The sequence below is a fragment of the Euprymna scolopes genome, chromosome 6, assembly GCF_053919585.1.
Source record: "Euprymna scolopes isolate OS-2025 chromosome 6, ASM5391958v1, whole genome shotgun sequence".
Taxonomy (NCBI): domain Eukaryota; kingdom Metazoa; phylum Mollusca; class Cephalopoda; order Sepiida; family Sepiolidae; genus Euprymna; species Euprymna scolopes.
The window spans coordinates 14,619,093-14,639,064 of record NC_136487.1 but is presented as its reverse complement, the minus strand read 5'-3'; the positions used below and the strand labels follow the sequence as shown (position 1 = coordinate 14,639,064).

General features: G+C 37.7%; 1 protein-coding gene across 2 annotated transcripts in view; it reads left to right on the top strand.

The window, feature by feature from the left end:
* The first annotated feature begins 2,539 nt into the window (after positions 1-2,539).
* LOC145277525 (cytoplasmic tRNA 2-thiolation protein 2-like) overlaps positions 2,540-19,972 on the top strand; it is a 179,222-nt gene continuing 161,789 nt past the window's right edge. The window contains exon 1 of one of the 2 annotated variants that reach the window (XM_080128966.1): positions 2,540-2,703. In XM_080128966.1, coding sequence (XP_079985092.1) covers positions 2,555-2,703 — 149 coding nt within the window. In that variant the 5' untranslated portion in view covers positions 2,540-2,554. Of the gene's footprint in view, positions 2,704-3,235; positions 3,289-19,972 lie in introns of those variants that run through there. The other variant, XM_080128968.1, reaches the window with a different exon arrangement.

Genomic DNA, 19,972 nt, shown 5'->3' with positions numbered 1-19,972 from the left:
TGATGCTTATGTCCCTGATAGTAGCCCCCTACAACAAAGTGACAATGTGCCTTGTTTGGGGTGAAAATGCAAAAAAAAAAAAAAAAAAGAAAAAAAAGAAAAGAAAGTAATGAACACCGTTTCGGTGGGGCACTGGGGCAGTGGGGCACAGGCCCATAATAAATTTCTCTGAAAAGGGTACTTTTAAAACAAGAGTGAAAAGGACAAGCACTTGCCCCCCCCCTGCACGTTCTGCAGTCTGCACATCCGTATTATTTTTTGCCTCCCTTAGAAATTGTCAGCATTATGCTAATGAAAATTCATTAAAAGGAAAATCAGAATTTTATTTCTGTGCAAAACATGTAAATAAACGTCATCTATTCAACAGTTTAGTGAATATTCGGAGAAACTGGTGAGATATTTCAACGGCCTCTATAGTACAATTTATCCTCCGCTAGAAAGTTACAAGTTTATGAAAATTTGGCGCTTAGCTTGATTGATAGTATTAATGAAAAACGAAAATAAAAAAAATAAATAAATTAGTGTGAGAACTGCGTTTTAATTGTAAATATTTAGTACCGGTAACAACTAATCGGTTTTTTTTTTTTTTTTTTGTGGGTCGTCATGGCCAGAGAACTTTCAGACAGAGAGAGAGAGAGAGAGAGAGAGAGAGAGAGAGAGAGAGAGAGAGAGAGAGAGAGGGGGGGGACTTACTTCCCACTTACGAGAAAAACGAAAGGGGGTTAAATCTTATATGAAGTAATGATATTTGACTTCGGCCAAAGAAAGAAAACCACCCTTTTCTCTTAATATGGTGCGCGTACAATGGACAGTTTAATATTTTTAAAATAGGCCTCGTCATCATAAAACTAAATAATTTCTAATCGCGCGCATTTCTGTCATTTAATGTACACTATTAAAATCCAGATAATAAACTGTCTGCTTGTTTTAAGGTTAAGTAGGCGATGATTATGAGTGGGGGGGGGCAATAGAGTCAACCTGTGTGTGTGTGTGTGTGTGTGTGTGTGTGTGTGTGTGTGTGTGTGTGTGTGCGCGCGCTATACGGCCTGGTCTCCCTTGCTGACCTAGTTATGCTCCCCTCCCCCCATCCCACATAAAGGAGGCGCAGCTTCCTGGTTCAATTGACTATCGCCGCCGAGGCAGTCGCTTGAAGGAAAAAAGAAAGAAACAAAACCCTGGAATTTGTCTAACCGGATGCACGGTTTTACGACCGCGCACCCAGATAAAAGGTTTCGTCCGTCGCTTCTGTCTAACTCCATAGTTTGAAGAAGTGTCTCCACTCTTATCGTATATTTTAGATGCGTTCAAATGCATAAAATAACATATTCTGACGATCGATTTATCACATTTAGGTTTTAAATAACATCTCGATTGGTCTGTCACGCTTAAGTTTAAAATATCATTTTTTGTCGGTATTTCAGTTTGAAATTGATCTGTCATGTTGTGACAAATAACATTTTGTCAGTATGTCATGCTTAAACGGTTTTGTCAGTCTGCCACATTTCAATTTTAAATAAGATTTTAGTTGGCTCATCACTCTAAGTTTGAAATACAGCAGGTTCATCAATCTGTTATAATTACGTTTTAAATGACATTTTCGTCGTTTTGTCACAGTAAAGTTCGAAAATAATATATTCTAATTTGAAATAACAATATCTTCGTAGGTTTGTCAAGCTTTTCGAAATAGCATTTTCGTTGGTCTGTCATGTAAAAGCTCGAAATCATGGCATATTTCGTATTATTTAGATTTTTAAGACGACTGTTATCAGCTTGAACGTCATTTGCACAACAATTCGGTCGATGTAATCTCTAACTTTTTTCAGGTGTATCTTGTCGAACTCGGGAATCTTTAAATAAATAAATTGTTCCGTTCGAAAAATCCGTGCAGATTCCAGAGTTCGACTAGGTATACCTGAAGAAGGTCGTAGGCTAAATCAAACGAATGTGCAAATGGTACTTAAGATAAGAACAGTAATCCGAAGAATCCAAATAATACGAATAATCAATCCTCATCTTAAAAATTCAGAACCTTAATAACATCATTGTTGCTAGCGAAGATGACGTAATTACGTAGATGTTATTTATTTATTTTTATTTTTTGTATATTTCAAAGTAAATGTATTGTCACGCAAAATCGCCTCTTCTTAAACAGTAGTCGATAACAGACTAGCGAATTGTATTGATATAACTCGTGGGGTTTGGGGTTAACGGCTAAACTAAATCCTTTGCAATCCGTGGCTTGTACTAAAAAGCAATTAAAATAAATTGCTGAACTCCAATATGAGTCTCCTCCCACGCAAAGTATTTTAGTTCAACAAAAAGTGTGTGTGTGTGTGTGTGTGTGTGTGTGTGTGTGTGTGTGTGTGTGTGTGTGCGCGCGTGCGAAGGGAGAGAGAGAGAGAGAGAGAGAGAGAGAGAGAGAGGGAGAGAGAGGGAGAGAAGGGGGAAGAAAGGGTGGCGACGTTTTCTTAACCCCTCAACCTCTAGCCTGGAGAGTCGCCGGAAGTGATAACTTCCCAATCGCGATGCAGATTTTTTTCATCCTTTACTTAAAATGTTGCCGGAAAAATATTTAGAGTCACTTAAAAAAGTAACATGCCAAAATAAAAATAAACATGACTGCGAATGCGGGAGTTTTTCCTCGACACCAAATCCAACAACGTCAACACCACCATTACTGAAAAGGCTTATTCTTTTTATAAGGTATGTCTATTGTCCTGCGCAGTTCTATGAGGTCCACCCTTATAGGTTTTGCTTTCTCCATCTAAGAAGGGAGTTAATTTATTGCTAACCGCCAGAGGCGCCACTACTACGTAATGCCGACGGGAGGGGGGGCTGCCCAGGCATGTTTTGCAGGACAGAGTGCCCTTCCTTTGGAACGCTAGCTTTTCAAATCTTACTTTTCGCCCTTGTGTCACATCATCCCGCCGCCATGGGATTTATCTTTTAATAAATGATAACCAAACATAAATGATGTCAAACTTCTACTGTTGTGTTTATAAGTGATATATCCCTGGGGAAATATTGTTATGGTGTGAATGTTGGAAAGAATAACGAGAAGACTCGGAAACAGTGAAATGAACAATATATTTAACAGAAAAATACAAAAACGATGTTAGTTGAGTGGGAAAATTACTCTCTCTCTCTCTTCCCCCCCTCTCTCTCTCTCTCTCTCTCTCTCTCTGAGTCTTGGGTTCAGACTGCTGAAAAACAGAATCTGGTCACCGGAAGTGACGTCAGGAATAGTCCATTGTCAGAATCTGTAGGAGTGCCACCCTAACAAATGTAGTAAGTATAAATTAATCGGATGGGTAAGTTATAGCAAGTTTATTCCACAATTTAACAAATAAGAGTGAATCTTGAATGTCGGAGTATCAAGAGAATCTTTTCCATTGATCACCTCTTGTTAGAGTCTTTTTATAGACTGAGTAATGCATTCTCATCAGGTGTCAGGATCTTCTACTATATCAGCTTCCCCCGAGCTAAATTTTTCCTCGAATTTTGTTTTCAATATTTCTGTCTTTTAGGATTAAAATGTAAGCGTTTAAACGGCTCCCTTTTTCTACTACAATTTTTTCCTTCAGTCCTACTTTTTCATTTAGAAGAATCAGTAGTTTTTTATTCGTTGTTGCCTCTGTCGACATTCCCATATTCATGGGTTGTTTTTTAATTTTTTTTTATTATTCAATTTTCACCCCAAACAAGGCACAGTGCCACTTTGAAGCAGGGGGCTACTATTAGGGACTTAATTAGCGGGGTCATTATGAAGGGAGAAGAGTAGAAAGATGTTTGTTAACATTACACTTGAACTTCTGCATATCATTGCAGTTGGGAAAGCAGAATCCCGGAAGGGAGTTCCAAAGACCCGCAGTTCTGGGGAAGAAACTATTGGAGTAAAAGGCTTTCTTGCACCTAGGGATCTCTACTGTAAAGGGATGAGACTTAGTAGCTTGTCGGGTTTGTCGGGGTAGTTACGTCGAGGAGGTACAAGTGTTTGCAGTTCGTCAGAGCATTCACCATTAAAGTATTTGTAGAACAGGCAGAGGGATGCAACATCTCGTCGATGGGACAGAGGTTGAAGCCTAGATGACAGTTCAGGACCTATCAGGTTGGCGACTCCTTTTTGAACCCTGTCCAGGAGCGAGAGACAAGCAGCAGATGCACCAGCCCAGATGTGACAGCAGTACTCCATACATGGGCGAATGGTTGCCTTATAGAGGTATAGGATACTGGCAGGCGTAAGTAGTTTTCTAGCACGGTAGAGGGAGCCAACATTCCTTGCAGCAGCCTTGGCAATGCTCTCAATGTATCTATTCCAGTTCATATTCCCTGTAAACGTTAGGCCGAGGAGTTTAAAAGAAGTACTTTCAGGCAATGTGTTCTTGGCCATTGCTATTGGTGGTAGAGAAGGTTTCTTGTAGTTATTGAAGGAAACAAGCTTAGTCTTAGCAGCATTGAATGTGACCAACCATTTTTGTCCCCATTCCACTACGGATTGGAGGTCATCCTCTAGTGTTTCTGCCATTTCCTTGGATATGTGTTCATTTGTTGAATCTGTTATAGAGAGTGGTGTCATCGGCAAATATACCCATCTCCGAAACAATATTATCAGGGAGGTCGTTTATGAATATCAGGAATAATAGAGGTCCAAGGATAGACCCCTGAGGTACTCCCGCATTTATGTCATATTGTTTGGATGTATGTCCGTCGAGGACAACTTTGATTTTTCTATTACTTAAGAAGGATTTAATTACATTATGAATTCTTCCAGTGATTCCATATGATCTAATTTTCCTTAGAAGACCATCGTGCCATACCCTCCAAAAAGAGATATACAATACCTCATTGGTATTTCTTCATTATTTTTGACGATTTCTATGTATCGGGGTCTCAATTGATTAATATGTTTTTATGGACAAACTTTGCTCCTTGAATTATGTAGATAACTCTCCCGGTTTTTATAGTTATAATAAGATCTTCCGCCAAACATTTTTCAGCCCGGGACTTTCTAAAGAAGACTGTAGAGGATAAATATGCGTGTTCTCGACTCCGACACTAAAATGAGAAAACAAAGGACCGATTTACATTTGTAAAAGCAATATATTTATTCATGCACAATGGAAACAACGTAAGAGTCTGTGTGTGTATACACGTGTGATCAGACGTATGTGTGTGTGTGTGTGTGTGTGTGTGTGTGTGTGTGTGTGTGTGTGTGTGTGTGTGTGTGTGTGTGTACACCTGTGATCAGGTATAGTTCTGAATTGTTCATTAACGTTGTTGGTGAAATTAAGTTATCTTACCTCGAATATTTGAACCTGTACAGGCGGAACTTTGTTCTTCGCGTGAATTTTTGGGGGCGATACAATATCGCGTGCGTTCATGATCATGTCGATGTGATAAGAGAAAGACGAAGAAAAAACAGGAAAAAAGAAGTATGCATCGCGTATGCCCTTCCAATAATCATATTTATTCTTATCTTTCTACCTTGTGTGTCCGTGTTCGCGCCACGCACAAACCTGATATAGTAGGACTAATAATTGCTATAATACTTCATCCTCTTCCTTATACTATTTATATTTCGTCTTTATTTTCGTATAGTTCTTTCTATTTGGCAAAAATCTGTCGAATATTGAACGTATTTTTTCTTGTATACATGACCTCAGCGGGCGATAAATTTTCCTTTATATTCTGATTTGGCATATTCTATAGACCATCAGAAACGGTTTAATGTTTTTCTCTTCGGTGTCGAACCTGTTGGCCTTTTTAATGCTCGTTTAAATGTACCGACAAACCTCTCTGCCTGTCCGTTAGATCGAGGGTTATACGTCGGTGTTTTTTGTGTTCGATTGCTAACGAATCACTATAAACTTTAAATTCATTTCCGGTGAGCATCATGCCATTTTCACTTACTATGGTATTAGGTACTTTTAGTACTAAACACTTAGTTTATCGCTCTTATTCTATTTGCAGCTGTCGGATGTGTATATTTTAAAATCTCTGGCCATTTAGAGAAGTATTTACGATCACTAAATAATAATACCAATTTAATGGTCCTGCGTAGTTCATATGAATGCATGATTAAGGTATATCCGTTTTGGCCCGGGCTAAATCCTTATTGTTGGTGATTTGGCTGTTAGTTGACAGCTTTACAATATCTTACCAAACCGTCAATATCCTGGTCCATTTTAGGCCAAATACGCATACCTTCTCATTAACGATTAAATCCTGGATATACCCGGATGACCCAAATGAAATTCTTTCAAAACTTTTTTCGTATGACACGTGGTATTACGTTACATGAAAAATGATTGTCCTCTTTTTCATATAAGTAAAAATAAAGAGAATTAGTAAATGAAAATACAATGAGAGAAAACGGGAATCGAACCCTGGAGATAAGTTTTAAAGAACAATAGGTTTTAAATGGAATGTCCAGTAAATTGTTGATTCTGATAAAATAAATAATAAATAAACTATTCATTGTTAGAAAGAATGTGGATAATAAAATATGGGTTAAAAGAATCAGATATGTAGTTTGAATTCCTTTGTGAAAACAACAAAGGAAAAATGGGAAATCAGAATGTTCGGAAACGTGCAGGTCGCGCATGTTGATGGCACGCGAATTGTGGCCACGTTGGCCGGACATGCATGGATTTCTCAATATAGGAAGTAAGAGTTAGTTAGTTAGAGAAGTCAGAAGGGAGGCAGAGAGTCAGAGAGTCAGACGAGAGTCCGACCAGTTTCCGACAAGAGTCCGAGAGGGTTTTAAACAGAAAAAGAAAATGTAAGAAGAAACTTTGAATTCTTGGATGAGAGCCATTAGCCGGTCAATTTGAAGAATAAATGCTCATCATGTTTTTTATAACTGCCGTCTCCTGTGTCCATCATTATGTGAAGAAAGTATTGTCAATTTATATATAAGAACTATCCGAAATTCATCATCTAAAAAATATATGTTTAGAAAGTATATGTGTCATTCTATTCATGTTATATAAACACTCCCGTTCATACGAATTGTCAAGGCATAAATGCCAACCTATCGGTCTATCTATCTAGATATGAAATCCCGTCTCAAAGTGTAATTATATGTACTCTCTCTCTCTCTCTCTCAATTATAAACTCTCACTCTCTCTCTTTATATACACCTGTTAATGTCTCCATATCTCACAACATGATCACACACATGAACCTCAAAGACCCTCTTACTAACAAGAACACTTAATAAGACAGTATGCAACATTACTACTCTTTACGCATACATCAACGTCTCGTCACATATTGAAAATGGCGATACTTTTAGTTTTTTTATTTTCTCGTTCCCTTTCACTTGTTTACGCAATTTTAGTATGTACTCGTCCGTTTTAGCTGCTTTTTAAAAATTTCTTCCAACGTAATTGTTAATCAATATTCCCTTAGTTCTTGTTTTTATTTCAGTATTGCATGTTTCTTCCAACAATTTAGTGTTGGCTCGAAAGACCATCTGCGTCTGCGAATTTCATGGATGACATATGTTGTATTTTGAAGTTGTAGTTTAATAAAATCCTATTCCATCTTTGTAACCTATTTGCAGAATGGGTAGGAGCACCATTTTTTCGACCCAAATATTGACAATTATGGTCGGTTTGCAGAGCGAATGTTCTTCCATAAATAAATCTATGAGATTTTTTCACAGCATACGTTATTTCAAGTTCCTCTCCGCAGGTAATAAAACTCTTGAAGCATGAGCTTTCAGTTTTGTTTCTCCATCTTCAAGATAGCTACAAATATTTGGATGTTCTGTAAGCAAACACCGTCAAAACAATAGAAATGAAAGAGAAAATTAGAAATAAATACTTTAGAAAAACAAAAAACTCCTCGAGACGAAACTATATAGTAGAAATCTAGTTAAAGGTATAGACACATGGACAGTGTCACTAGTAAGACACTCTAGACCGTTTGTAGAATGGACCAAAATAGAACTGAGGCATCTTGAACAGAAGGCAAAGAAACTCATGACAATGCACAATACTAACCGACTCTATGTGAAAAGAAAAGATGGTGGAAGAGGGCTGGTTAGTATAGAGGACTGCGTAAATGACACAAGAAAAGAATTAGAAAATTACATAATGCAGAACACTGAAAGAATAATTACTGCAGCAAAATATACTGAAAAAACAAACAAAACAGAGACAGAAGAAACAAAGAATAAGACGAGAAAGAAAAATGGGAAGAGAACAACTACATGGACGATTCATAAGGATGACAAAAGATGAGACTGACGAAAACACTTGGACATGGCTACAAAAAGGAAACCTTAACAGAGAAACTCAATCCCTAATAACAGCCGTATGAGATAATGCGATTAGGATCGGTTACAGACACAAACTGGAAATGCATGGAATTAACACATATTTATGGCTTCATACTAAGCCATAAACATGTGTTAGTTTCTAAAATAAATATCTCCTTTTATCTATTGTGACAACGAATTACCTCCCTTGTATTCCGAAAAAGTTAAGGATTATCTCCCTCCTTTCAAATGTGGGCGCAATTTTGACAACATATCAGTCACATTGTGGAAATCGCCTAATTCTGACGTTAAAGGTACACAATCTACCAATAGAGTACTCCGGATAGGACAAAAGTAAAATTTGTCCTAGTCAAGGAAGATTTCTCCTTCTCTTCCGAGAACAGAACAGAACAGATGTTACACTTTTATCCTAGCCTGAAAATCAAACCGCTAGCACAAATTGTTTTGTAATAGCATTTCCTGCATATTAATACATATGTGGCGTGGACAACGATAACAATAACACCTTTCGGTATTTTCAAGAACCGCGCCGACAATTTAATATAACATTGTTTATAAAAGTTATGTTATAGCGAAGAAAGAAAGAGAAAGCAAATTAAACGAACGCGCATGCGTATAAAGATGAAAAAAAAAATGAAACATTAAGGTCACCAGTTAGCAAGTGTTAACTTAACGCATGGACTTAGTTTGGAAAATGAAAAATCAAGAAAAACAGGATTACATAACAAAACATATAATTGTAAATTTACAAGAAGTTAAAAGTAATTTTTGTCAGAAATGTACATTTGGCTAAGTTTATGCAACTCGTGTTTTAGGAACGAAAATGTTCTGTGAATATCAGACCCAAGGGGGTTGCTTATGCATGTTAATATAACTGTTAATGTGAATATACGTATGTGAGTATTAGGCAGCGTAGCACTGTGTGTGTTGGTTTACCTTGCTCTGTCAGTGCGTGTGTAGGTGTGCGTCAGGTGGAATTTGTGAATTTTCAATTGCTCCTTTCTTGTTATCTCGAGCAAATGTGTGACGGAGAGAGCATAGTTTTTTTTATTTTTATTTTTTTTGTGCATTGATTATTTCCTTATTTTTAGGGCTTCTTAAGTTCACATCAACTGGTCAGATTTTTTAAAAAGTATTGCGTTAACACCTTCCATTAAAAAATCCAACTTGAACTTGCCTTTGGAAGTGAAGAATGGCGGCATATCTCAACAAAGCGGGAGAAAGAAAGAGGGTGGCTCTTCAAAGCAGTCGTATTTTGGCATTCGTTCTTCCGCATCGAATCACATCTCAATTTCATTACACATATTTTATCTTTTATCGCGATGCTGTGTGCCTTATTCTCTACGCTTTATTTCAACATTTTTCCAACGCTCAGGAAACAACAATCAAATTGTTCCTTTCCCAGAACCACTTCAAGATGAAACATGACAGACCGATCGACCAACGGAAAAAGCCTCACACTATTACGCGGTGACATGTTTCAAACTTAAAAATCGATTTCGAAATCTAGTGGTGAGGGTTGATCTCTTCTCGTCCTTAAAATCCCTTTTTAGCATTGAGAGTACTCTTTTTGGGAGGAGGTGGATATACTCCACATAAAATAACAATTTTGTCTTTAACTTTGTCCCCGCGAGCGTTAGGATGGAGTGAATAATAGGGATCAACTATTGACAGATTGTATACCTTTAACACCAGAATTAGTCGACTCCCTAATAAGAAATGGACACAAAGTCCCTTAGGATGATGTCAGAATTGCGCCCACATTCGAAAAGAAGGAGACGATTCCTTAGCTTTTTTTTCTCTCCGAACAAAGACAATATTTAAAAGAAGACGTTCAGAAGATTCAAAAACTTGTTAATTAATCAATAAGAATTGTCTTGACCAATAAGAAACGGCTAGTTCGGAATGCAGGGAAGGTTGCTAGTCTTTCTCTACTCTATCGTTATTTCTATGGAAGGTGCTCGACTGAACTTCAATCTTTGGCTGCTGTCTGTCAGACATTCACAGCAAGAACTCGTCTTCCTATCACAGCAAAATTCTTTCCTTTTTCCCCCTCCATGTACCTAGCGTCAGTTGGAATTTCCATCGAAGTTTCTTTGGAAAAGCCTCTTGTCTGTGGAACACGTTACTGCGGAACTGTTCTCTTCTGATTATAACTTGTCTTCAAATCCAGTATCAACAAGTTCTTTCCATAGATTGCCTTCTAAGCAATCAAACGTAGTTTACCCTTGATCCATGCTAGCTCTTCCATTGTGTCCCCCATCCTCTGGCTGGCAATAATTTCTGTTTCATTAATCTTTATCCTTGACTGCATTTTGGCCTTGATAAGTGGTAACCCAAGTAGTTTTACAAAAATCAACAAGAAAAAAGAGACCAGATTCAAGATGCTATATGACAATGCATTTAATGTAGTTGTTTTGTGTTTTTACACTTCTATCACCATTCGATTTTTCATTTTCTTTCACCATTTTTTTTTTCGAAAAAAAAAAAAAAACATTTTGCAGACAACATTTAAAATTTTCATTTATACGCCGGCGGGCATTGTTCTTTGAATTTAGCCCACGGGTTTTTTTTTAACATAATGGGGCAATTAAAGAGAATTCTGTCGACGAAGTCTTTTTTCATTTTTTTTTTTATTTTCTCGCGAATCTATTTTCTTCGAAACATCGATTTTTATGTTTGCAAGAAGCGTAGAGATTTTGGTAAGCAGCGGAAATTGTTCTTAGATTGCAAAAGAGGCTTGAAGTCATCATACATTTTATACGGTTATAATTTGTTCTTGTTAGTTTTGATGTCTTTTCTGTTAAGTCTATGGTGGCATAAGGCCATGAGAATAGAGCATGCGACACACAATCTTAATTCCCTGCAAAATAATTTTGATGAATATAATGTAAGCCTTGTATATTGAAGGGGACAGCTCCCAGTTTTTAGTTAGAAACAAAATAATTATTATTAAAGGAGGATGGTGGAATCGAACTCGGTATCAAAAGTTAAAAGTAATACATGTTTCATTAGATGAAATTCCAGGGATGCAGTGGAATTATCCATTGTAGTTAGAAATAACTATAAAAACAAAGTTAGGTCAGAGGAATAATGAACAATCAATAAGGAATGTCCTTTTTGTCGCCAAGACATGTGTTGGAAGCATATGCATGTACATGTGCATCCCATGCACATATTGGCCACGTTCCGATGCCACAAAGAAATATAGATCCAATATATACAGTTAAGTTAGGGTTCGAAAACAGTTAGAGTTGAGAAAGGAGATACGGAGCAGTCAGAGTTAGAATTGTCAGTTGAGAGAGAAAGGAGAGAGTTAGCCTGAGCTTCTTCAGGAAGCAAAGATGGAAAGGAAGACAAAATGTAGAAATCTAACACGGCATCGGATTCTCATTATCCCATCACCAACTGGAAATAAATGTCTTGTAAGTCTTTGTCTTCATTTGTCATCAACCGCAAGGTAATGTGTTTTTGTCTTCATCAACTTGTAAAGTGAACGTTATATGAAACCCCTTCCAAAGTGTTGACTGTATCCTCCTCATTAATAATGTATCTCCCCTCCATGTTTAAAGAACTGTTCATTTCACATCACTTCCCACTACTATTATAAATGTGAACTCCGCCAAGTAATTGTTTCATCGTCGTAGTTGCTGTGTAACCCGTTATATTATAAACGTCTCGTCTCCATTATGTACACTCCTGCCATACAACATAAGCACATAGGAATAGTTGTTTTGATTTTTTTTGTTGTTATGGAAATTGTCCCAGACAAGGCATGAAACCACTTTATGTAAAGAGCTAGAACAAAACAAAAATAATTCATGGTAAAAAAGCAACCAACAATAAGTTTCAGATGGATATATTCTGACCCAGAAAACAGCAATTCTTTTCCCTTTGTCAGAAACATCACTCATGGAACGTAAGGATTAAATTGACAAAATAAAAGAAACGAAAGTTGGGAGATTGCTGAAAGTAAACCCAATGTTTTCTTTCTACTTTTCTTAAAGAAAACAGCAATTCTTTACCCTTTGTCAGCAACATCGTTCATGGGATGTGAGGATTAAAGGACGAAATAAGGCAAGCGAGTGTTACAAGGCCGCCGAAAGTAAACCCAGAGACCCCTTTTTACTCTCCTAACCCTTTCAGGTTATTCGTAGCATCAACATTGGTACATTGTCCATCTGTGCATGTATTGATACCCTTATTTAAATTGGAAAATGAATACCTCATTTAAAATACATTCATTTAACGATAGTTTAGGAGATGTATCATTTTTTTCAAAATGTTATTTGTGAAATATTTTTACTTAAAATATTTGGTACAACTACACTGTAATAATGTTGTATTATGGTGACTATTCCTTATTATTCCCTTACTGAAGATCGAACGGATACCATAATAATTAGTGTACTGTACTTTATCCTAACAAAAGTTCTTGTATATAGATGAAATTTTTAGTTAAACGAGAAGCGCTGTTGCATCGAAGAGCGTCGGCGTGAAGGTCAAGCATCAAGTTTTTTTTCATCTTAATCTTTTAGTTACTTTAAGACTTCAATTAGTTTTTTCTCTGTAAATACACACACACACACACACACACACACACACACACACACACACACACACACACACCACTATTATAAATGTGCACTCCGCCAAAGAAATTGTCCAAGTAATTGTTTCATCGTCGTAGTCGCTGTGCAACCCGTTATATTATAAACGTCTCGTCTCCATTATGTAGACTCCCGCCATACAACACAAGCACGTAGGAATGGTTGTTTTGATTTTTTTTTTGTTGTTATGGAAATTGTCACACACACACACACACACACACACACACACACACACACACACACACACACACACATATGTATGTATATATATATATATATATATATATATAAAAGTGAAAGTGTGTGTGTGTGTCTGTCTGTCTGTCTATCTGTCTGTCTGTCTGTCTGGTCTGTTTGTGCACATTTCTCTACACAATAACTCTGTCAATTTGCAGTCTACAGACTCGAAATTTGATATTCAGGGTACTGAGATTTGGGGAAGTTTTTGTAATCAGTTTTCGGCCAGAAATTTGGCTGTTAAGGGGTCAAAGTTCAATGATTTGACATTTGAGAACTCTACCAAACTCCTCCGCTAATTTTGTGTCTAAACACTTGAAATTTTAGATATAGGTTCCTTGTACTTATAACTTGATTGGAGCCCAAAACAGTAAATGTTAAGGGGTCATAAGAGAGGTCAAAGTTAAAAAATATTTGTCCGCTTCGGTCTCTACCAAATTACTCAGACAATTTCTAGTCTAAACATTTGAAATTTTACATAAAGGGTATTCAGAGATAGGGCAAGCTTTTTAATCGTTTTGGGTCGAAAATTTGAGCTACCAATATATAAATGTATGTATGTATGTTTGCATGCCTGCCTAAAACTTTCGACAGAGGCGACGGATTTTTACAAGATCAGTATCGTTTTAAAGTTCGACACTTCAGACGACAAATACCGAAAAATTGACTAAAAACATTAATATCTTCACCTCCAACTGGTCACTTTTCTACAGGGAGGGGGTCACTTTTTTCATCAATATTTTCGGAAGTCTTCCCGTCTTTTCGATTATCTAGCCTTAATTCTCTCCGATAGGCTCATAAGAGTAGTGGTAGATGGACAAAAATCGGAGGCCTGCAATATAAATGCTGGAGTCCCTCAGGGGTCAATCCTGGGCCCAACACTCTTCCTGATCTACATCAATGACCTCCCTAAACACATACTTAAATCATTCGTTGATATCTATGCTGATGACACGACCATCTACGGCAACACATCAAAGGCTGTAAATGACAAAGTTCTCTCTGATTCTCTCTCCTCTGATCTCGAGCGCGTGGTTCAGTGGGGGAAAAGGTGGCTGGTTACCTTTAATGCATCCAAAACCAAACTGCTATCCTTACATCATCAACGCTCTGATCCCCATCTGGCATCAATTGTGATGGATGGCTCTCGTCTGGGTGAGGCCCCGTGTTTTGACAAGCTTCTGGGTTTGACCTTTACTCCTGATCTGAAATGGAACACGTACATCAAGTCTGTTGCCAAGGTCGCTGGAAAGATGGTGGGATCCTTCTACCGCTCCAGAAGATATCTCACTACGGATGCAATTCTCTATCTATATAAAAGCCAAGTACGTCCAAGGATGGAATACTGTTGCCATACCTGGGCAGGAGCTGCTAAAGACAGCCTATCCTGCCTTGACAGAGTACAAAATAGACTTCGTGGCTTAGTGGGGGATGCCCTTTTCTCTACCCTGCAACCTCTCTCCCACAGAAGAGACGTTGCGAGCCTGTCCTTGTTTTATCGTTATTTCCATGGCAGATGCTCGTCTGAACGCCAATCTCTGGTCCCCCCTCGCCAATCTTTCACGAAAAACACCCGTCTAGCTGAATCCACTGTGAAAAATTTCCCCCACTCTATATCTGTGCCTAAATCAAAACGCAGATTCCATGAACAAAGCTTCTTTCTTAGAACTGCACGCCTGTGGAACTCTGTTCCGTCTGCCTGCTTCCCTCCAGACTACAACTTGGATGTCTTCAAGTCCAATGTTAACAAGTTCCTAATGAACCGCCCCCTTAAGTAAACATTTCAGCAAATCTCCTCACTAACGTAATGTACTTGCAATAACCCTTATCCCTGAGTGGCTTCCGGGCCTTGATAAGTGGTGATCACTGTGTAAAAAAAAAAAAAAAAAAAAAAAATTAAAACCTACGTCACTTCCAGTTTGCGGTGGTCGTAATAGCAAATATGTCACGTTTTTTCCCCGTTCTTTTCCTCCTTCGCGGTATGGGTTCGAGCCTGCCTTCCTACTACAACTTTTTTTTTTTGCTTAACATCCACTTTCGTATAACCCTTTCTCCCTCGCAGGGGTCGCGCGCGCACAGTGAAAAACGGCGCGCACTAACCCTAAGGACGGTTGGCTATATTTTCGCTCCTTCGAGCCTCGGACCCCGCACAAGCATCTGTCTCTCTCCCTCTGCTACTGAGTCTCTCCGAATTGGACGTTGGTATCTGGCCGTCTAGTGTTGTAACGCCCAATCGGGAATTCTTGGTAATTTCGGTCGTGATCGTCTTCTCGTCGGTGGCCGTCTCTCTCTCTCTGCGATGGCTGGAAAGTCAAGTTTGGTCATGCTGAAATCGAAGGGCAGTCTTCACAAGTATAAATGGAAACAATCAACAACGATGAGGATAGTTTTAGGCTGTTCATTTAGTGATTCGGTATACATCAAGGCTTGGCTCGTCACTTATACTTCGTCAGGCTTGGAATGCAACCCCCACAGTGTATTTTAAAAAACTCTAAGTGGTCGTCTTGCTAATTCTCTTCGTCTTAATTAGAAGAGGCTGGCGGCACGCGTAGCTTCCCAACTTCTCTGTTCGACAGACTGCCCGATTCTCCTTGTTCGTCTATCTCCGCAGTAGTTTTATTAAACGTCATGCTCCCTTCCTTCCGTAGTCGGCCCAACCTCTCTATTCGACGGGTAATCATAATTCTTTCTCTCTCTCTCTCTCTCTCTCTCTCTCTCTCTCTCTCTCTCTCTCTCTCTCTCTACCTTCCCAACCGACCCCCTTTCGATTCAATTCCGAGAATTAGTTATCTGTCTAGGCATTTAACCAATTTGTCCCCTTGAAATTAGAATGACTAATTCAATTGTTTTCGGGGATTGTTCGTTCTCTCTCATCACCCCCAACTTGTTGGCTTAAGTGAATCATGTTATCGTTTACACTCGTGGTCGACTTACTCGTCGACCCTCCCCAGACCTCCTTGCGTTTTCCTCGCCAACCCGACATCTGACTTATCTTTAATCTGGCCCTTTTGAACTCCAACTAATTTACTTGTCACTCGATGACAAGTCGTTAGTTTCTCACGAGATAGGACTGAGACCTCTCACCAGCTCCATCCCACTCACCCTCAACCTAGGAAGCAAAGTTATCCGGTGTCGCCCGGCTTCGTCACATTCGAATACCCGGGCAACGCCAGGCAATAATGCTAGTATATCAATAAAAGTGAAAGTGTATGTATGTTTGTGTGTCTCTCTGTCTGTATACATTTCCCTACACAATAACTCTGTCAATTTTCAGTCTACAAACTCGAAATTTGATATACAGGGCACGGAGATTTGGGGAAGTCTTTGTAATCCGTTTTCGGACAGAAATTTGGCTGTTAAGGGGTTAAAGTTCAACGATTTGACCTTTGAGAACTCTACCAAACCCCTCCGCCAATTTTGGGTATAAACAATTGAAATTTTAGATATAGGTTCCTTGGACGTGGATCTAACATAATAATTTGATTTGAGCCGAAAACAATAAATGTTAAGGGGTCATAATAGGGGTCAAAGTTCAATAGAAAGGATCCTTTAACTCGTGTGTTTGATTAAAACCGGTTTTATCCTTGCCCCACAAACACTTTTCATTATGTTGTGTGAACAATGAGCTTCTTACGTTTCTTAATTTTTGAGATGAGGATTGATTATTCGTATTATTTGGACTCTTCCAACTATTATTCTCATCTTGAGTGCTATTTTTCACAACGTTTTGGTTGATGTAATCTCCGACTTTCTTTAGGTATATCTTGTCGAACTCCGGAATATACTTGGAATTTCGAATGGAAAGGGGGGGGGCATAACATGTTCTTGTTCCGTCAACCATGACTGCGTAGAAGTCCTAAGTAATTAACAATTGCATTTTGAGTGGCGTCCACACTGAAAATTGAACCTTCAAATTCCAGAAGACTGTAACTTTATGACTGACTTTACCAAGTGCATTATCCACACCGTCACGGGTCGTTGCACATGGACTTTGAATGAGGACAAACACAAATAAGAGAGGATAGTTTATCCCGTGTGGTTTAGTAAAACCGGTTTCTTCCCCCCCCTCTTTATTTTATTATTTTGTGTGAACAATGAACTCCTTTAACGAAACAATTTTATTTCCCAGATGATGAGCTGAGGCCCAGATTAGAGTATGTGCAATGAGATTCATGGAAAATGCAGACAAAATGGATTAACCCCATTATCAGTACCTTGCAATGTAGCTCTAACGGTAATCGGAAGTTAACGCTTCCGGAACCCTAGCTATAAACCCTAAAACAATTGTGTTAAAAAAGAAACGCTTACTCTTACTCTCCCTCACCCTCTCTCTCTTTTATTTACGTATTTCTTTCGCCCTCTTGATTTAATCACTCTTTAACATTTCTTTAATGACTTTATAAGCGTTTAGAGAAAGAATGATTTTTTTTTTTTTTTTTTTTTTTTTTTTTTTTAGGGTGGTCTCTAAACATGTATGTAAATTATCTAACATATTAATAACTGTTTTTATTTAAAAGATATTATAAAAAATTAATAAAGAATGACACGTCTATACAATATATTACTACTACTCAACAACACAACTACTACTACTACCACCACCACCACCACCACTACTACTAATACTACAACTACAATAATAATAATAAGAAGAAGAAGAAGAAGAAGAAGAAAAAGAAGAAGAAGAAGAAGAAGAAGAAGAAGAGGAGGAAGAAAAAAAGAAATATAGGAATAAAGGGATTTATCATTTTCAGTTTTGTAAGAAGAATATATTAACATATATTTTATTCACATTATTTGTATTATTTGTATTACTGTTCTCATCTTGAATGTTATTTTCAAAACGTTTCGGTCGATGAAACCTCTTGTGTATCTCGTCGAATTCGGGAATCTTTCTGTCGAACTCGAAATCTGCAAGCAATTTCGAACGGAATCCTTTACACGAGTTCGATAGAAAGATTCCTAAGTTCGACCAAAAAAATTCCCGGGTTGGACAATATACTCTAAAGAAGGTAAGGGGTTACATCGAAAATAACACTCAAGATGAGGCCAGTAGTCCGAATAATCCAAATAACCCAAATAATCAATCCTCATCTTTAAAAAATCCAGAAACATAGATATGGCATAATTTATGAATTTTCGATTGAAATTAAAGTAGAATAAATAGTGGTAGATGTTGTGACCCAACGGGTCACATATAGATTAGCTATTATTTAAAAGCTAGATTAGAAAACTGTGTATACTTCGATTTTGCCAATTGGTAATGAATTTTCAATATAGAAGAGCTCAGGTCGAAAGAGGACTTTATGAAATGGTGGCTGTTGTCTAAACATCTCACACTAAGTTGTTGTTGTTGTTGTTGTTGTTGTTGTTGTTGAGCATCATTCGTTCATTTTCGGATGAATCAAATAGTTACTATTGGCTTTCTTTTCCCTTTCTAGTTATAATTCTTTCAGGTACTTACGGAAGGGGTCATATGAAGGTTGCCGACATCCCTAAATGAAATGTTTCTATGGAACGAACTGGATTCGAACTTGGCGCACCCATGTTGTTAGTCTGTGTCGTTACCACTGACCCCTGTCATCTCTCCAGGGGGTTACATTGACGATGAACGTTTTTTTTTAACAGTCAGTTCATATTAATTTGCTTTATTTGGCCAACAGAGAGCTGACAACTTATTTTAAAAAAAGACAAATAAATAAGGCGTACCCACCCTAAAAGATCCTCTCAACAAAAATAAACAATAAAGTGAAGAAAAAAAATGAGCAAAAAAAAAAAAAAAATGTTTAAAAAATTTTATGTGCTCAAATAAATATTTGAGAAAACCGCTTTCTCCGGTATTTTTTTTTCTTGGTTTTTTGTTGAAACGGATTCTACCCCCCCCCGTTCTTACATCATTTAAGAAACGGCCAAAGACTGTTTCTTATTTGCTTTGTTTTCTTTCGTTTTTATAACAAATGAATAAAAATATTTTAGAATTAAAATATATTTTGACACGAAAGATATTCAAGGTGGGGAAGCTTGTTTTTAGCAAAAAAAAAAAAAAAAAAAAAAACCCCACTTTAAAACAAATCGAAATCTTCACAACTCGAAGTTCATGAACATTGACGGCAGACATGTTTTATCTTCATCATGGACTTGATACGATTAGATATTTTTTCCTTTATGCTTAAGAGTACCTCCACTAGATGGGTGCTGACTGCTGACGGTGTGCAATGACACGAACTGACGACCTGAGTGTTCCAAGTTCGAATCCAGTTCACTCCACAAAAATCACTTTCATTTAGGATGTTGGCAACGTTCTCGTGTCCCCCCGTAAGTACTAGATTTTTTATCTAAAAGGAATTTTGACGAGAAAAATATCGGGAAAACCAATGCCAACAATAAAATCTCACGATATGATGTTGAACTCCATCAAATATGGCAACAATACTCCATCTTAGGAAAGATTTGACTCTCATACAGGTAGAGGATTGCGCCAGGAGTAAGATATTTTCTGGAGCGATAGAATGATCCAAATTACTTTAATAGGTATTGGTGTAAGTCTTACATTTCAGGTCTAGAGTGAAATTCAATCCTAGAAGCTTAAAAGAAAGGAATTCATCATTTTAACTGGGGCAGTCCAAGTTTTAGTGGTAAAATAAGAAGCGTGTAGCGGACTAGGATATATAAATCCTAATCCCGTTACAAAAGAAAATGATGAAACGAATGGAATGAAGGAAACAAAGACTCAATTGTTGGAATAGATAAACGTGTCGTTTATTTACTGTTGAAAGAATGAATGTTTTAGATATAACATGTGTTCATGTCCGCGTTCGGGTGTAACCATCGTTTGTTG